This window comes from Puma concolor, chromosome A1 (assembly GCF_028749965.1).
Source record: "Puma concolor isolate L17-30 chromosome A1, mPumCon1.1.hap2, whole genome shotgun sequence".
NCBI classification, from domain to species: Eukaryota; Metazoa; Chordata; class Mammalia; order Carnivora; family Felidae; genus Puma; species Puma concolor.
The window spans coordinates 174,378,139-174,397,490 of NC_141667.1; the positions used below are offsets into that span (position 1 = coordinate 174,378,139).

The window sequence follows — 19,352 nt, forward strand, 5'->3', positions numbered from 1 at the left end:
GCTTTGTCTCCCATTGATCATCATTCACAGCAAAAACTCCTGTTCCAGAACACACGATGCTTCCCTCAGTGCATCTGTCAAAGATCCTCCACTTGCCAAGATCCCCTCCTTTCACTTCCTCCACACATCAATTAGGCATCCTTTTGTACTTGGCTATAAACTGTACCTGAACTAGCTCCTGTCATTCTCCCTGTCCTCCCTCTCTCACTGTATCCCAGCCACCCTGGCCTCAAATGCTCCATACTTAGTCCATTTTAAGGTCTTTGTATTTGCTGTTCCCTCTTCAAGGCATGCTCTTCTCTTTGCTCACTGCATGGTAACCCCTTTGATCCATGCAGGTTGCTCCTCACAGAGTCTTTAGGGAAAGACAAGAACATCTTTGGAACATTTTCTACTCTGACTCTACTAAAGGACTATGTAAGTAATGAGGACCTAGGGATCGGCACCGTGCATCCAGTGAGATTTCAATAAAACATTAATGGGCTGGGGGTGGGGGGAGGCACCAACAATGCCAGGCAATGAGAGCTGAATTGTGAGCTCCAAAGACATACTTGCTTCAGACCATGATTCTGACCTTTTAAGTCATTGCTTGGGAAGACATCCTGATCTCAGGATCCCCAACAAAGAATCCCTGTTTTAGACTGTAAAATTTTCTCTTAGTTCGCTTTAAAAAATCAGCTTGCATTCTGTTTTTTCTCTTTGTGTGTGTGTGTTTTAAAACATATTCAAGTTCAATATCTTCTCAATTTAAACTCAGCATCTTTTTAATTCTCTTAAGACATCCCTTCCCTCTCTTCTTTGATTTTTCTCTTGGACTCTCCCCCACTAGTATTCATTCAGTGGCCTGTTTTCTTTTGAGAGAAAAATGTTTGGCAGCTTGCTCTTTGGCTGCAAAAATGTTGAACAGGTTTTGAGCACTTGGGTTTCCTGGCTGGCACAAATCCCTTGCCTTGTTACATAAAGGAATCCCTGCACCCTTGAAACTCCAGGGGAACACAGTGTTGGAGCCTCCCTGTTTGAGGGTTATTGGATAAGGTGCTTATGGACGTGTAATTGCTGTGCTCAAAGACAACACGAATGGCAGTGTTACTCACCACGAGCACCACTGTGGCAAGTAGGCCTGCTGTCCTCATTGTGTGGCCGGTCTGTCCTTTGCAGACTCACAGCTCCACTTCCTGCCAGGGCTGTGGCGGTTGGCGTGGAGCCTTGGCACCGAGGTCGGCAGCCCCTTCTCCCTTACACGCAGCCACACCACTTCCACATTCCTGGCACACATTTGCAACGTCCCCTCTCGCGATTTCTTCAGCCCTGCATTGCCCTCTAGGAGCCTGCGACCTAAAAGAGAGGCTTGCCCCTGACCCAGCTGTAAAATCCAGTATTCACCCTAAACTGAAATTAAATATTGCCTTATAATAAGTGTTATTTATTATTAATCATGCTTACTAATAGTACAATAAATGGTTTAATGATACAATTCATTGTCAGTAATAATATTTCACAATTGTACCTAACCTTTTTGAATGCTTACTCTGTGCTGCACTCTCTTGCTATGTTTCAACTCCTTGAACCCTCACAACAACCCTGGGGGCTATGCACCATTATTATCCCCATTTTATCACATCAGACGATGAAACTGTGGCAAGCAGAGATGGAGAAACTCATCCAAAGTCCCACAGCTAGGGCGCGGAGCTGGGCTTGAAACCGGGTTGTCTGATTCCCCGACTCAGGCAGTCTGACTCCAGAGCCTGCACTGGAGTAAGTGTCCCAGGGTTTGTTCCATACAACACACTACAGACAACACAATGAGACAGATGGAGGATGTTACGGACAGAATGTTGAAGCCCTAACCCCAGTGTGACGGTACTTGGAGACAGAGCCAAGGGGAGCAGTTAGGTTTAGATGAGGCTTGCTTCCTCCCTCTGCCAGGTGAGGACACAGTGAGAAGACAAGGTCTGCAGGCCACAACGTGGGCTTCACCAGGAGCCCAAACTGCTGGCACCTTGACTTTGGACTTCCCAGCTTCCAGAACTGCGGGAAGTAAATGTTACAGCTGTTTAAGCCACTCAGTCTGTGGTATTTTGTTGTAGCAACCTGAGCTGACTAATATAGGGGAAGGTGTTCCTTAATCAAATCAATTTGGAAAATGCTCAATATTTACTCACTATCTGAAAGGACTCACAATGTCTATTAGAAAATCAAAGACTCTGGAAAGTCCTGCATTAAAGAAAGCTCTTTAAATTTGTTAAAGCAGAGGTGCCTGGGTGGCTCAGTCGGTTAAGCATCTGACTTCAGCTCCAGTCATGATCTCACAGTTAGTGGGTTCGAGCCCCACCTTAGGCTCTGTGTTGACAGCTTGGAGCCTGGAGCCTGATCCAGATTCTGTGCGTCCCTCTCTCTGCCCCTCCCCTGTTCATGCTTTGTCTCTCTCTGTCTCTCAAAAATAAATAAATCTTAAAAAGATAATAAAAATAAGTAAGTTTGTTAAACCCATTGCTTCCCAAACTTTTTGAAGTGTGGAAATTCCCCATGTATGAATTCTTTACAGAACACACTTGGAAGGTGTTCCTGGGCTGAATGCCTCGGGTAGGATTGTGTGCTTGTTTCCAGGTGGAATGTAACTGCCCGGTGAAGTCAGAAGCTTATGTAGGGAAAGGTTTGGTAGCTGAGACCAAGAGGGGAGATGCGATACAGGCAGAGCCTGAGAAACGCAGGGCAGAGGACTGCAGCCAAGAGGCAGTGAGTGGCCCTGCAGGGGGGAGAAGAGCCCAGATATTCCAGAACATCCGGGAAGGTAAGTGGGAAGATCTACTACAAGGAACTTGTTCTCAGGGTAAATCTGGCGAGAACTAACTTCCAAGAGCGAAGTTAGGGCCTATCCTGGACAGAGGATTTGACTTTAAGAGCAGAAAGGCCATTATGGTATTGTGTTAATTTGAATATAGGAGAATAGGATATACAAATAAATCTCAGAGTTATTGTATCATCTGCCAGAAACGGCCATATGTGATACCCACTAGAAATTTAACACAGGCTGATGTCCTAACATGTCTTAATTTCTATCTAGGGAATTACAAGATGAGACCTCAAATAAAAGACCCAGCTGGGCAAGAAAATAAGAAGGTCTTGCTTGGCCACAAAAGTGGCCATTTATAGTATCCAATAAATGTTCTTGCTGAAGATATTGAAAGGACAGAAAGGGGGAGGATTACTAGCATCATATGGGGGGTGCCTGGGTGGCTCAGTCAGTTAATCGTCTGACCCTTGGTTTCGGCTCAGATCATGATCTCGTGGTTGTTGAGTTTGAGCCCCGCATCGGCTCTGTGTTGACGATGCAGAGCTTGCTTGGGATTTTCTTTCTCTCTCTCTCTCTGTCTCTCTCTCTCTCTTTCTCTCTCAAAATTAAAAAAAAAAAGGCACAATTCAGGGTTTGTGTCCTTAAAATGAAATATTAATCATAATTGAGCAGTTACATCTTTTTAACAGTTTAAGCTTCTCGCAGGGTGGTGGGGGGAGGAAGCAGGGAGATCACCGGCAGAATGATGGCAAATGTCAACAGAAAACAATCAAATTGCTATATGATCGCATAGGAAGATTTCATGTCTGCTGTTAGCTGAGGGGGCCTTGTGCATTCCATCCAAATCTCACATCCTGATTCCTTGTTGTTCAGAACATGCTAGAGGAAGTTTGGAAAAGAAACTGTTTTGTTCAGAGGTTGGCACACTTAGTACAATTCAGGCAGTTCATTTGTAATGAGTATTCAACACACAGATCGATTGTGCAAACAAATTCAATTTGCTATTTTCTTAAACAGAAGAACATACAAACATAAGTGGCCTCGACGATTTAACACTGAAAATGTTGACTTAGTAGAGATAAACCTCAACGTTGAGCAAAGGGCTTCCCATACTCTCTTCATTGAAAACAAATTGAAAATTTGTTTGACATCAATAATTTTTCCTCGGAATTGGGATGTATTGAGGTTGAACACGTTACACGGAGCAAACAGCTTATTTTCAATTTTTTGTGTTCATATATATATTCACCTGTAATTGCAAATTGCATACAAATGATGTTTTCTCTTGTGCAAACGCCAAGGGAAGTCAGCAAATGTCGTGATTATTAGTGCCATCTACTGGTGAAATGTAGTATGACCACGTGTACCGGGTCTGAGACGCAGAGTTACTATGGGGGACGAGGAGTCAAGTAAAAGGACAGATGGGACAGGGATTCTGTATTTGAGAATGATGGTGGCTATGGAGTGCCTGAGTGGCTCAGTCAGTAGAGCATCTGACTTCTGCTCAGGTCGTAATCTCGCAGTTCATGAGTTCAAGCTCCACGTCAGGTTCTCTGCTGTCAGAGCAGAGCCTGCTTTGGGTCCTCTGTTCCCTTCTCTCTCTGCCCCTCCCCTGCAAACTTTTCTGTCTCTCTCTCTCTCTCTCTCAAATAAGTAAATAAATATTTTTAAAAAGAGTGGTGGTGGTTATTATGCTAAGTGAAATAAGTCAGAGAAAGACAAATACCATATGATTTCATTCATACGTGGAATTTAAGAAACAAAACAGATGAACCTATGGGAAGTGGGTGGAGAGAGGAGAAAGAAACCACAGGAGACAGTTTGTTCTCTGTACAAACTGAGGGCTGCTGGAGGGAGCTGGATGAGGGATGGACTAGTTGGGGGATGGCTACTAAGGAGGGCGCTTGTTGTGATGAGCACTGGGTGTTGTACTAAGTGATGGATCACTGAATTCTACTCCTGAAACCAACATTGCCCTGCTAACTGAGTAAAACAACATTTTTAAATGGTGGTGAACCTATCTTTATGAGACAATTAGAAATTCAAACATTTAAAAGGTATCTGACTGTTAAATAATTATTGCTGATTAGTTTTAGGTGTGATGTTGGCGTTGGGGTTACGTTACAACATCCTTATCTTTTAGAGATTTGGGGCCAAGTCTGACCCACTATCTGTTTCTGTTTGGCCTATGAGCTAAGAATAGTTTTTACATTTTGGGCTGAAAGAATCAAAAGAAGAATGCTTTGTGTCGTAGGCAAATTACATGAAATTCAAACTTCAGTGCCCATAAGTATGGTTTTATTGGGACATGACCCTGCTCATTCATTTACGTTTTGTCTGGGCCTGGCTGCTTTGTGCTTTGCCAGAAGAGCTGAGGATTTGCACAGAGTCCGTGTAGCTCACAAATCTGAAAGATTGACCCCCTAGCCCTGTACAGAGAAACCTTGCCCACACTGCCCTAGAGCTGCCCTGTTCTAAGTGTGGCCTGTAAACCAAGCATCACTGGCTTTGCCCGGAGGTGTTAGAAACACAGAATTTTGGTCTGTGCCCCAGACCTACTGATTCCAAATCTTCAGATCCCGGGTGATTCCTCCTCACATTAAAATTTGAGGAGCACAGGGGCACCCGGGGGGCTCAGCCGGTTAAGCATCTGGCTCTTGATTTCGGCTCAGGTCACGTTCTCACGGTTCGTAGAATCCAGCCCCACGCCAGGCTCTGCGCTGACGGCTCAGAGCCTGCTAGGGATTCTCTCTCTCCCTCTCTCTCTGATTCTCAATCTCTCAAAATAAGTAAACAAACTTAAAAAAAAGGTGAGGAGCATTGGTTTAGATGGCTCTGCTCACCTCATCCTCTGGTCGCACCGTCCCAAGGGTGCAGCAGCCGGTGGGGACATGCGGCTGTCTACCTGGAGCTCCCCTCCCGCATCTAGGTCATGCCCTGAGGACCTAGAACCCTAGAATTCCTGCCTCCAGAGCTAAAGCAGACCATCTCCGCAGGGTCCATCTCCTAGCCGGTCAGGGGGTCAAGATAAGCTGTTTATGGGGTGGGAAGAAGGTGGCTTGGGCTTGGATGTGAAGCAGGGTGTCCTGTGGCTTGAGTAGCAGATTCTACAGGGCACAGAAAGGGTCAGTCAGAACCAGAGGTGGGAAGAGAAAGGGGGGGGGTGCTAAGGGCTGGGGTCAGCTCCCCCTGCCCCTGTGCTGTCAACCTTCCGGCTGGGAACTCCAGACTGCAGGAATCCCAGCCTGCCAGGTACTTGTGAAGGTATATTTCACCATTTGGAAGCTTGATTCCTAACTTCTAAATACTTAAACATATAGTATGGGCCTTCATTTCTGCTCTTGATGTGCGGCCCACCAATCTTACTGGCATGTGTGTTGCATGCTCTCAGAGTAAGCTCTGAGAACCACCTGCATCAGAATCCACAGGGTTCGGAATTTTCAAAAATGCAGACTCCCAGGCCCCACTTGTGAGTCCCCTGAATCAGAGTCTTTGGGGCTGGAGCCTAGGAGTCTGCATTCCAACCAGCTCCCCCTGGTGATTCTGACCCACACCAGAGCTGCAGAAGCACTCGCAGTGAGGACCGAGTGGAGAAGCAGGAAGCTTCAGGGGAGAAAAGAAGGGGGAAGCCAGGTCAAAGGGAGACGTTCTTCGTAATACAGCCTGATCCTCCCCACCCCAGAGTCGGCTGCAGGGAGAGGCTTTCTGCCAGAACAGGGCAAGGGTGTCCCCCCAACAAATGGGGGCTCCCAGGGGCTGCCCTGCAGAGGGAAGTACAGGAGTCCGCGCATCATAGGGAGAAAAAGGAGCTGCAGGTGCCTGGAGGGACCCTCTGGACTCAAATGGGGTTCAGGCTGAAGCCACAGTGCAGATCTTTGGGCAAGCGAGACGTCCGGGGTCCCCCCTCCACGCAGGGGACATGGGAGCAGCTGGGACAGATAGTGTAGTCCTACCGGCATGGGTTCAGAGTCTGCATCTGCCACATGCAAGGTATACGGCCTGGAGCAGGTTACTGACACTCCGTGGGCTTGTTTCCTTGTCCATAAGATGGGGGTCCTAACACCTGCCAGGCTTGGGTTCGTATTAAATGTGATAATTCAGCAAAGACACGTCCTTGCCACGCAGAGACAGATAAGGGCTGGCTGTGCTTTGTAGAAGAATGTTACCTTATACCTCCGGGCTTCCTGATGCTTGATGTCATAGGCACTTGCCACTGGCTGATAAGGTGAATTTCCCTAAACCCCAAGCACAGGAAGCCACTTAGGCTCCAGTCACAGCCCTGTGTCAGACCAGTGCTTGGCCAGAGACACAGAACTCCCGTGGGGCACCTGAGTGTCTCAGTCGGTTGGGTGTCTGATTTCAGCTGGCTCAGATCATGATCCCATGGTTCATGAGTTCGAGCCCCGCATTGGGTCCTCTGCTGTCAACGCGGGTCCTCTGTGCCCCCTCTCTCTGCCCTTCCCCCTGCTCACACTCTCTCTTGCTCAAAAATAAAAAACGAAACAAAACAGAAAAAGAACTCCCTGGGGCGCCTGGGTGGCTCAGTCGGTTGAGCATCTGACGTCAGCTCAGGTCATGATCTCATGGTTCATGAGTTCAAGCCCGGAATCGGGCTCACTGCTGTCAGCACAGAGCTCGCTTCGGATCCTCCACCCCCCTCTCTCTCTGCCCCGCCCCTCCTCACGCTCTCTCTCCCAAAAATAAATAAACACAAAAAAACAAAAAAACGAAAAAACAAAAAAACAAGGAATGAAGCTTCATTTAAAAAAAAGAACTCCTTGAGCTTTCCTGTGAAGAAGCAACTCCTGAAGTCACTGTCCAGCTGCTCCCTAGACACAATTCCTAGGATTTCCCACCCATCGACAGCACACCTGGAGGCTTTCGGGTTTGTCAGGAACGCAGGATTTGTAGGAAACCGGAGACAGCGGTGTCATACTAGAAAACCGCCACTAGGGGGAAGCAGAATCCACACATCCGTGTGAGGAGCCTGAAAAGGTGTGGCGCGCGGACCCGGAAGGGCACAGGAAGGGCAGGAGGGGTCCAGGTCCTAACCTCCTCTCCCCTTGCCACGCATCCCGCCCTCCAAACACCTAAACAGGAGCTGCTGGTCCTGCACTGGAAGCACCTGACCACTGTGTACCGTTGCCTCATCCAGGTATAGTCCATTGTATCTTTTTTTTTTTTTTTTAATTTTTTTTCAACGTTTTTTATTTATTTTTGGGACAGAGAGAGACAGAGCATGAACGGTGGAGGGGCAGAGAGAGAGGGAGACACAGAATCGGAAACAGGCTCCAGGCCCTGAGCCATCAGCCCAGAGCCTGATGCGGGGCTCGAACTCACGGACCGCGAGATCGTGACCTGGCTGAAGTCGGATGCTTAACCGACTGCGCCACCCAGGCGCCCCTGTCCATTGTATCTTAAATAGGGCGAAGGGCGCAGTCGTTCACAAGCTTAGCTGCAAATTTGAATCACCTGGGGAGCTCTGTAAAATCCCCGCGCTGAGTTTTGGTCTCCATGAAGTCAGAATCTCTGGGGTGCGGAGGCAGGAATCAACACTTTTTATTTATTTCTTTATGTTAAATCTTAGGGTCTTCATCTTTATTTACTTTTATTCGTTTTAATGTTTTATTTATTTTTGAGAGAGAGAGAGAGAGAGTGCAAGTGGGGGAGGGGCAGCGAGAGAGAGTGACAGGATCCAAAGCTCTGTGCTGACAGCAACAAGTCCAATGTGGGACTCAAACACACGAACCGTGAGATCATGACCTGAGCCAAAGTCAGATGCTCAACCAACTGAGACACCCAGGCACCCCCCTTTTTTTGTTTGTTTTCTAAGTAGACTCCACGCCCAATTTGGGACTTGAACTCCCAACTCTGAGAGCAAGAGTCACATGCTCTACCAACTGAGCCAGCCAGGGGCCCCAGGAATCAATACTTTTCAAAATACCACAGGCGATTCCACACTGCAGCCAAGTTTGAGAACCATGGTTGTAGACAAAAGATCTCATTTCTTCCCAAATGGCAACTGGCTTTCATTGCCAGGTGCCACCTCCAAGAAGCCTCCATAAGTAACCACACATTCTTCTCCTCCATCTGTCCACGGGTCTGTAATTGGTGCCAGCGCTGTTCCTATTTGGATGTGCATACAGATCACCCCGGGATATTGTTAATATGCAGATTCCGATTCAACAGGTCCAGATGGGGCTGAGATTCTACACGTCTAACTACGCTCCCAGGTGCTGCCCCGCTGCTGGTCCATGGACTACAAGTAGCAGGGTTTATGGGATAGCAGCCTCTTCCCCAAAGGCAAATCCGATCAGGTCTCACCCCTGCTCAGTTAACCAACTGAGCCCCACCCAGGTCCCCCTCTTCTTACATTCTTAATTTTCAAACATTCTGTCAACCCCCCACCAAAAAGCCAAAAAACAAAACCAAGCTTGTAAATACAGAGAACAGTTTGGTGTTTGACATGGGTGAGGGGTGGGTGAAATGGGTGAAGTGGATCGAAAGGTACAAATTTCCAGTCAAAAGATACAGAAATTCTAGGGATGTAATGTTTAACATGGTGACTGTAATTAATAATACCATATTGTATATTTGAAAGTTACTAAGATCTTAGAAATTTTTACCACAAAAAAATTTTTGTCACTGTGATGGTATATGTTAATTACACTTATTGTGGTGATCATTTCATAATATATACAAATATCAAATTATGTTTTATACCAGAAGCACATATATGTCAATTATATCTCAAGTTTTAAAAATAAGCATTCTATCAAAGGAATTAGAACCCTATTGCCTTAGATTTACCGTATTACCTGTAGTAATAAGTATCCTATTCTTTTAAAATTTAGTCTAGGGGCACCTGGGAGGTTCAGTTCGTGAAGCATCCAACTCTTGATTTCAGCTCAGGTCATGGTCTCATAGTTTGTGAGTTTGAGCCCCTCATCAGGCTCTGTGCTGCCAGTGTGGAGCCTGCTTGGAATTCTCCCTCTCTCTCTCTCTCTCTCTCTCTCTCTCTGCCCCTCCCCTGCTTGCAGGCATGCTCACTCTCTCTCAAAATTAAAAAAAAAAAAAAATTTAATTTGGTCTAAAGGAATTGATGTAGGGGTTTTTTTTAGCCTTTAATTTTTTGTCTGTTCATTTCTTTTTTTTTTTTTTTTTTTTTTTTTTTTTTTTGAGAGAGAAAGAGCATGAGAGTGGAGGAGAGGGGCAAAAGGAAAGGAAGACACAGAGAGAATCACACAGGGCTTGATCCCACAATCCTGGGATCATGACCCAAGCCAAACTCAAGAGTCAAACACTCTACTGACTAAACCACGCGGGTACCCTTTATCTCTTGATGCTTGGATATATTTGTTGTGGTTAATATTTGGTGTTTTAAAAAGAACATTATTTTTTTAACTCCTTACTAAGAGAGCCACTGGTTATCAATGTTTTTCTTCCATGACCTAGTACCATGCCTGGCACCCTAGTAGGCGCTCAACAAATGTTGAGTTTTGACTACTCAGTGAAAAATTCTGATATGCAGTTTAAGAAGCTGGGAAAGAGCTCTTTTAGTACTGAAGAATATATCCGCAGGTCAAGTTGGAAATATTGTGGACACTTTGAGAGAGTTCTGTGAAAAGCTCCTCCTCTATCTGGTGTCTGTTTTCCTCCCTTGCTTCATTTCAAGACATTATCTCTCTCTAGCCTACACTCCAACAGTTCTTAACCTCTTTCAGATCCTCAAATTCACCAAAGTCCCTTTTGTTCTGGACTTTTGGACCAGCCTTTCCCCTGCCTGGCAGCTCCTTTCCCCTTTTTATTGACTCTTCCTCCTCCTTCAGGGGGAACGTGAAATACCCTTTGGCCAGCAAATCTCCTCCTCCTCCATGAGATTAGGACCTTCCCCTTCCCTGATCTCCTCCTCATCGACTTTCCTGTATCTGTTCCTTTCTCCTCTTCCTTCCTCTGTTAGCCTGGAAGAGCACCAATGGAGTCTCCTTCTTGGGCCCCCAGCACCTGTCTCAGAGCACAAAGTAGGGGCTCAAGTATTTGTCGGATGACTGAAAACACACAGGCTGTAGGCGGATAACTTTCCAAGTCCACTGGCTTCTCTTTTATCCTTGGGCTAAGAACTTAGATGCTAATCGACCTCAGATGAGAGGAGGGTTTCAGAAGAAGAGACAAGTATATGATTTAAACAGACAACATCTGGAGAAAGAAGGAAGAAAAGAACTTGGCATTTCAGGAAGTGTACAGACAATGGAAAGTTGCTGTGATTCCCATAGAGCCTCTCCTTTCATTGTGAAGAGGGGTCCCTTGTATGAAAGTGGCACTGAGACTTTCCCCAAAGGGCTCATTCTGGCTTGTTCTCTGAAATGTTGTGTCTGTGGGCAAGGCTGTATATAGAACTGAAGTTGGAGGGAAACATAGATTGTGTGTCTTTGTAGAAATGGTTGGCTTCTCTCTGCCACAAGCAAGCCACTGTCATTGGGACATCACACAAATTACAGAATAAAATCTCTCACCCAATCTCAGGGTTGGAAAGGACACTGGATATCACTGTATCCCCTCCTCTGACCTCTGCAGGAATTCCCTCTGTAGATCTCTGATAACAATTCACAACCTTCTGTCCATGGCAGCTAGCTCCATATTGGATTCTAATTGTTGGAAAATCCTCTTGAGCTGAGTGCTTTGTATGTGGTCATGGTGTATTGAGTTAGATAAACAAACACAAAGGAACATTTATAATCAGGACAATAGAGATTATGTTAAAGTAATGTTTCTTGGTAAAAGATTGTGGGAAAATTGTCTTCAATGTTTGAAATAGTCTCCAGTCATCACATTGTACCGGATACAGGTTCTCTTTGATTTATTACCTGGACAAGTCAAAAAGCAAAAACAAAACAAAAAGTAGGGGCACGTGGGTGGCTCGGTTGGTTAAGCATTGGCCTTCAGCTCAGGTCATGATCTCACAGTTTGTGAGTTCGAACCCCACATCGGGCTCTGTGCTGACAGCTTAGAGCCTTGAGCCTGCTTTGGATTCTGTCTCTCTCTCTCTCTCTCTCTGCCTCTTCTCTGCTGGTGTTCTCTTTCTCTCTCAAAAATAAACATTAAAAAATAAAAAATAAGCAAAAACAAAAGTAGACAATAAAGACTGTCTTACTACATACTCAGAACCAACTACTAAATATTTACCAAATGACTGAGCAAATTCTCATAAACACTTATTATCTTGAGTCTTGAGATTAAACTTTCAGAATGGACCTCCTTTGCTTGTGGCAAGAATGACCATATCCTTCAGCACTGACCTGGGAGAACAAGGGAGCAGGGCGCAGTGACGTGGAATGGAGATGGCAGATGGTTTCTGTCCCTGCCCTGCCACTAACCAGCTGTGCCATGTAGGCAAATTACATGTTAGACTCTGATGGAGCTTAGTTTCCTCCTCTGCAAACAGAGGTAATTCAATCAGATGACCTGTAAGGTTCAGTAGCCAACCCTCCTTGGTTCTAGGACTTTGCCCTTTCTGCCTAAAGACCAAAGCCTCATGAGTGAAATGAACTCTCAGGGTAATTGATCATTAGCAAGAGTCTAACTCCTACTAAATGGAGATGGTTAAGTTAAAGCAATTATGGTAAATGTAACTATGTACATACCCTTCCCTGAATTAGCAGAAACTTAAGTGTTGGCTACATCATTAAGCTCATAACCTCTCATTTCTACCTTCAATGTTGGCCAACATTCCCCAGCTGTCAGTTGAATCTAGACTTTTTAAATGTTTCTATTTTTAAACCACAGTAATTAGACCATACAGTCCTGGTAGGGTATATACCAAGAGGAAAAAAAAGAAATACCCCAAACTGCAAAGAAATCTCAAATGATTGTCAGTAATTACTTTTTAACATGATTTCCCCCTTGATATTATGATATTTCCTGATAGTCAGGTACAGTTATTATGAAACAATAATATATTTAGTAGCTAAGGAAATTAAGTATTTTTTTTAATTAGGAACCAAGATTTTCAGTGCAAGAAAAAAATATATAAATATCGGATCAAAATCCTGGATCCTAAGTTTAAATTAGAAATATTAGTGAGGAAAAAAAGATATTAAGAATAAGTATGTTTTTTGGTTAAAAAAATTCTTTTTAGGGGTGCCTGGGTGGCTTCGTAGGTTGAGCATCTGACTTGATTTCGGCTCAGGTCATGATCTCAGTTTGTGAATTCGACCCGGGAATTGGGCTAGCACTGACAGTGCAGAGCCTGCTTTGGATCCTCTCTCCACTTCTCTCTCTGCCCCCTCCCCGACGTGTGTGCACACACTCTCTGTCTCTGTCTCAAAATAAATAAATAAAATTCTTTTTAGCTCTGTCTGTTGAAAAGGCCTTGACACCTTGACTAACTGATAGCAATGAGCACCCTTAGCCCCCAGAGTGTGCTTTCTAAACACCATTTCCCGCTAAAAGGAACAGAGCTCCTTGGAGAAATGGCTGATTAATTTGGGTTCAGGGATGAACTTGCAACATCTTGTCAAAGCAGCAAGCAAGAAAGTTACCAAAGACTACAGAATCATGCCCAAAAGGCTTAGGAACCAAGTTGAAGAGCCCATAGGCTAGAGATTATACAATTTCAGCACCAGAAACAATAACAACTGCAAAGGATTGAAACGCATTGAATATGTTAAAACTCTGTGAATTCATACAATTACAGCACACACACACACACACACACACCTTTGAAGGAAACTAGGAATCCAACTCATTATTTTAAAAACTAGGGGGGTCACCTGGCTGGTACAATCAGTGGAACGTGTGATTCCTTCATTAAAAAAAAATTTTTTTAATGTTTATTTATTTTTGAGAGAGAGAGAGAGCACGAGCAGGGGAGGGGCAGAGAGAGAGGGAAACATAGACTCTGAAGCAGGCTCTAGGCTCTGAGCTGTCAGCACAGAGCCCAATGTGGGGCTCGAACCCACAAACGCAAGATCATGACCTGAGCCAAAGTCCAATGCTTAATTGACTGAGCCACCCTGGCACCCCTGGAGCATGTGATTCTTGATCTCAGGGTCATGAGCTCAAGGCCCATATTGGGTATAGAGATTACTTAAAAAAAAACAAACAAACAAAAATGTTAAGGGTATACATACATACATACATACATACATACATACATAAATAGAAGTGTAAAAACCTGGGGGGGAAAGGCAAAATAATTGCTTGATTCTTTCTTCTACAGAACTATACTAAAGTTGTTATACAAGGTAACCAAACAGTTTATGAAGTAAATTTCTTCTTTTAGAAGAATTTAAGCTAATACATGCAGAGGAATACTACAATTGGAATATCACTATTTTGCAACCTCTAGTGAAATAATGGATTAAGGCAAATGGTTATAGGAATTACATCCCCACAGAGAGATAATCAACAACAAAAAAAGAGTATAGGACATTCTACAGGCTTGTAGAAATTATTGCTCTTCAATAAATAACTTGCATAAAAAAGAAAGAGGGATGGGGAACCTATGATTAAAAGAGATTTAAGAGACATCAACTCAGTGCAATATACGGGCCTTATTTGGATCCTGATTTGGACAAACTAACTGTAAAAAAAAAAACTAATTTATGAGAGAATCAGAGATATTCAGAACATTGCCTGGATATTTGATGGAGTTATGGAAATAGCATAAATGTGAAGGGTGCAATGGTGTTTACGAGCCTATACTTTTAAAACTCCTTATTTTTTCAGATAAAGACTAAAATATTTATGGATAAAATAATTTCGATATCTGACACTTAAAACTAATTCAGCTGGGGTTGGAGTAAGACTGAGAAGCACACGGAATATTAAGGCACCAGTCAAAACCTATCCCTTTTTGTCTATTATGAATATATTTCTATTTGCTCCTAAACCATATGATTTTAGCTCTCCTCCTCTATCTCATGGGGAGGGTTCCCATTTAAGTCATATTTATTTAGTGGTAGTGATTTTTTTTTTAATTTTTTTTAATGTTTTTATTTATTTTTGAAGGAGAGAGACAGAACATGAGCAGAGGAGGAGCAGACAGAGAGGGAGACAGAATCTGAAGCAGGCTCCAGGCTCTGTGCTGTCAGCTCGGAACCTGGAGCCTGGAGCCTGCTTCAGATTCTGTGTCTCATTCTCTCTCTGCGCCTCCCCCACTTGTGTTCTGCCTCTCTCTGTCTCTCAAAAATAAATAAATAAATGTAAAAAAATTAAAAAAATAACTAAAACCAAAAACAAAAAAGAAAAATAAGTAAAATCATGACTCTCATGCAAATATTAAAAGGCCATCATTCTTTATTATTTTTATAAAGTTTTTTTTTAGTTTATTTATTTATTTTGAGAGTGAGAGAAAGAAAGAGAGCATGAGTGGAGGGGCAGAGAGAGGGAAAGAGGATCCCAAGCAGACTCCTCACAGTTGGCACAGAGCTGGACGTGGGGCTCAGACTCACAATTGTGAGATTATGACTGGAGTTGAAATCAAGAGTGGGTCACTTAACCAACTGAGCCACCCAGGTGCCCCATGAGTTTTTTATTATTAATTATTATTAATTTATGAAGGAATCAGTAAAACATTACACCCGGTTTTTATAGTCTCTACCTAACAAGATTCTTTTGTATTGCCTTGAGCAGGGATTGTTTGCATTGCCATGAACAGGAATCCCTTGTATGACTATTTCTACAAGTTAACTTCTACCTTCCTGGAGTTGTAAAATAGCCTAGGAAAGACAAGGGCTTTCACCTCCGTAGGGTAACACAGTCCTGCAAAGGATCATAATCCAACATTCCCCCGAAAAGATATTTGGTAACCCTCCTGCCCTTTCCACACCCTTCACAGTTGTTCCCTCAGTTGTGATCATTTACGAAGGCCTCCCACCTCATCCCTGTCCCTTTATCCTTCCCCCCAACCCACAAGACATCCTAGGCATGGGTAAATGCTTTCTGTGTATATTTTAGACACCATGAAAATGTGGAGAGCTTGTGACCATTTTACAGGGATGTGGAGGAAAAAAAGACCCAACCTGGTAAGCGAGTTTAAATCCCACATGTAAAGTGTTTTATAAAGAGTGGATTCTTCTGTTCTGTATCGCACAGAAGGACACAGTGCTCAAGCATTTGCGCTGTGACAGGAATGGTTCACTTTGATTTAAAAAGCAAGTTACTGGGGCGCCTGGGTGGCTCAGTCGGTTAAGTGTCCGACTTCGGCTCAGGTCGTGATCTCGCGTTTCATGAGTTCAAGCCCCGCATCAGGCCCTGTGCTGACAGCTCAGAGCCTGGAGCCTGCTTCGGATTCTGGGTCTCCCCCTCTCTGTGCCTCTCCCCTGCTTGTGCTCTCTCTGACTCTGAAAAAAATGAATAAATGTTAAAAAAAAATCTTTTTTAAAGCAAGTTACCTTCAGGAATTTGGCTTAGGAAGTTGACATTGTTTCATTTCAGAGTTGTTTTTTTTTTTTTCCTGGAATAGTTCAGACCTCCCAGGGAAAGCTGGGCTTCATAAACCATTAGTAAGTCAGGAAAACAGTCGTGCAAACAACACGGAGACATAGGGTCCGAGCATGGAAAGAACGCGAAGGTAGAATTCTGGAGATTTGACCATAAAACAAGAAAAGCCAAAAAAGTTTGGAGAGTAAATGGGGATCAATGATAAGGAAAAAAAGTAAAGTGATCTTTGGCATAAATAAGGGCCTTCAGTAGAGTCCTTCCCTTTACTCAACAATTCCCTCGTGAGGGGTAGACATTAAGGACTTGTGGGATGGTAAAGAAAAGAGGTACTGGATTATTGTAGCTGAATTTTTTCTTCACTCAAGGTCATGCTATTATTACCTGAAAAGAGCAAAGAATACAAAACATCAAGAAAGGAGAGGAGATGAATGGAGGTCACTGCTTAATGTTCTTCCAACTGTGACATATTGCACTGATGGCTCCAACTCATCGCTTCTTATAACCAAGCCCTTGGACACCCTTATTTTGCAGTGTCTTTCGTCACAATGAGGATTGTATTTCTCCATCCCGTCACTCTAAGTTCAGCCATATGACTTGCTTTGGCCAAGAGGATGTCAGAAGATATGACATAAGAAGAGGCTTACAAAACCAACTTGCCAGCTTGTTCCGCTCTGCTTTTGCTATGAAAAAGGTACGCCCAGATGAGCCGCCCAGTTGTAGGGGATGGAGAGGTAGAGCAAAACCAAATTACTCTAACCAGTCCCACCTAAGATCAGCCAACCCCCATCAGACCCCCAGAGGAGTGAATGAGATCCCCAGCTGAGATCAGCAGAGCCACCCAACTGAGCCCAGCTCAGACTGGCTAAACATCACAGGTGCAGGAAATGAATATTTATGGCTATTGGCCAAGAGGACCTATGGGTGTTTGTTACCTAGTGATTTTCTGCCCATGCTAATTCATATGCCAACCCATTTTTATCAGACCCTTATGAGATGAGAGAGATCTCTGTGCATACTCGTACATTAATGGCTGGTTCGTTTCAGGGAGTCTGGCTTCCCACGAGGCCACCAGGAGGGAAAAGGGTCAGATACCATAACTACAAATCCAGGCTATGTTTCCTATTTGGGAGGGATTTTTATTTGGAAACCATTCAAATTCGAGGCTAGTAGTGACGTTTCCAGGAAAACTGAGGGCCAAAAAATGATATCTGTTAGCCGGGAAGAATCAAGGTAATTTCTACCTGCAGAGTATTTGAAGCTTGAATAGAATAGAACAAACAGTGGTAGCAACAGGAAATGCCCCTATGTGCTTGGCCAAGTAGAAGGTCAAACAGACAACCAAGGCTCTCCTATCAGTTATCAAGAATGTGCAGAGGGGAACCTGGCTGGCTCAGTCAGCAGAGCATGTGACTCTTGATCTCGGGCTCATGAGTTCGAGCCCCACACTGGGGGTACAGATTACATAAAATATTAAAAAATAAAATCTCTGGAAAAAAGAACATGCAAAGCACAGAACCCCAGACAACTTTGCTTTGGTCTACCCTGAGCCGCACACCTGGCCTTTTAAAGAAAGAGGATCCATTTGCATCCAAAACTAACTCCACATTGTAGAAGACGGTTGTTTCATCAGAAGCAGATTTTGTTAAATTTATGAAACTCTAAGGATTTAATTTAGCTCAACAACTGGTTTTTGAGTCCCTATTTATGGGGGAAGCCAGAGTCATCTCCAGAGATGTGGAGGTGACCAGGCATCAGACCTGCCATCCTCTTCCAGGTTTAAGATACCGTCCTCAAGTAGATAAATGCATGGATGACAACAATAGAGCCAGATACAAGATGGGCACAATAAAATGCTACTGGGAGACAGAGGAGAGGTTGGAGGGCATGGCAACACAAGGGAGGCTAGAAAGGAAGTGTTTTCGTGGGGGAACATGAGGAGTTTGGTTGGGGACCTGCTGTTCACAGCCTGGTAGCATCTAGGGTCTCTGCGTGTCTTACCTGCGTGTACATCAGCTCCATCGTTATTCTCCCTTCTGTTTCAACCTTGCCTCAAATGTAAGACTTTTAGACAGATGTGAAAGATAGGAAAGGAGAGCTGGCGGAACCTAAAAATAAATTGGGTTTCAAAAAGTAAGGCGAATGTGTAGAGATGGCTAGCGGATCTATTAGCTGTGCAGATAGCAAGATGTGTGGTTTATATTTAAAGGATGTGAAATTAAAGTTTAACCCCAGGTGACACAAACTTTTATTGCTTCTAACATCATGTTAAATAAAAGCCACCTCTGGCTTGTTCACACCTGTCTCCGACGGTTTGGCCTGACACCGTCCTTCTTGCTGAGTCAGATGGCATCTGTTTTCAGTATCAAACTGGAGACTTTCTGCTAAGTCATCTCCAAGCCCAACTTCACTGGCACAATATGTTGCTTCATAAATTAAATTAAAGTCGCAGGATGTTTTGGATTAGAGGGATCTTCCTTCAACCAGACCCGAGGTTAGTAAGAGAGTGTGACCTGTCTGGGCTAGAATTCCCTCATCCAAAACATCCAGAATATTTCACTGGATTAATTTGCAACTCACTGGGAGATTTTTGGTCCAATTTGCTAGAGATTTTCTGTCTGTTTCCATTTCTCTTTTCAATTCAGGTCAATATGCATTTATTCAGCTCTCTTATTGAAAATGATATGAAAAGTATTACTGAGTCAAAAGAATAAAGAAAACAGCAGATAAAATGCAAGGGAAGGAAGAAAAGTAATGAGTGAATAAATAAGTTCATTCATGAATAAAGAATTTATTCATGAATAAATAAATTCATTCATCCAACAAATGAACTTACAGAGCCCTTATTTTTGCCACGCTCTGAGCTAGGGAAGTACTGTGCAATATAGGGAGAAATATAAGTTACTGTTTCTTTTCTTCAGGAGCTTAGAATTTGGTTTTTTTTATTAAAAAATTTACCATTAGTTTAAATTCAACTTATATTCGTGTTTAATCTAATCAAAAACTTCACAAAGAAATAAATATGAACAATTTCCTTGCACCTTTGAGAAGATGTTGAACATTCTTTGTGGGGGAAGTCTAACAAGTCACACTGCACCCCAGGATAGGACATGTGTGT

At 43.7% G+C, this 19,352-nt stretch overlaps 2 protein-coding genes across 3 annotated transcripts in view; one reads left to right on the forward strand and one right to left on the reverse strand.

The window, feature by feature from the left end:
• CLDN10 (claudin 10) overlaps nt 1-19,352 on the reverse strand; it is a 113,647-nt gene that overhangs the window by 73,722 nt on the left and 20,573 nt on the right. The gene's annotated exons all lie outside the window — the stretch shown is intronic.
• The window catches only part of LOC147584656 (uncharacterized), a 43,439-nt gene continuing 31,898 nt past the window's right edge, over nt 7,812-19,352 (forward strand). The window contains exons 1-2 of the mRNA XM_086709424.1: nt 7,812-7,949; nt 16,769-16,928. Of these exons, the coding sequence (XP_086565550.1) occupies nt 16,827-16,928 (102 nt within the window). The 5' untranslated portion in view covers nt 7,812-7,949; nt 16,769-16,826. The remainder of the gene's footprint in view (nt 7,950-16,768; nt 16,929-19,352) is intronic.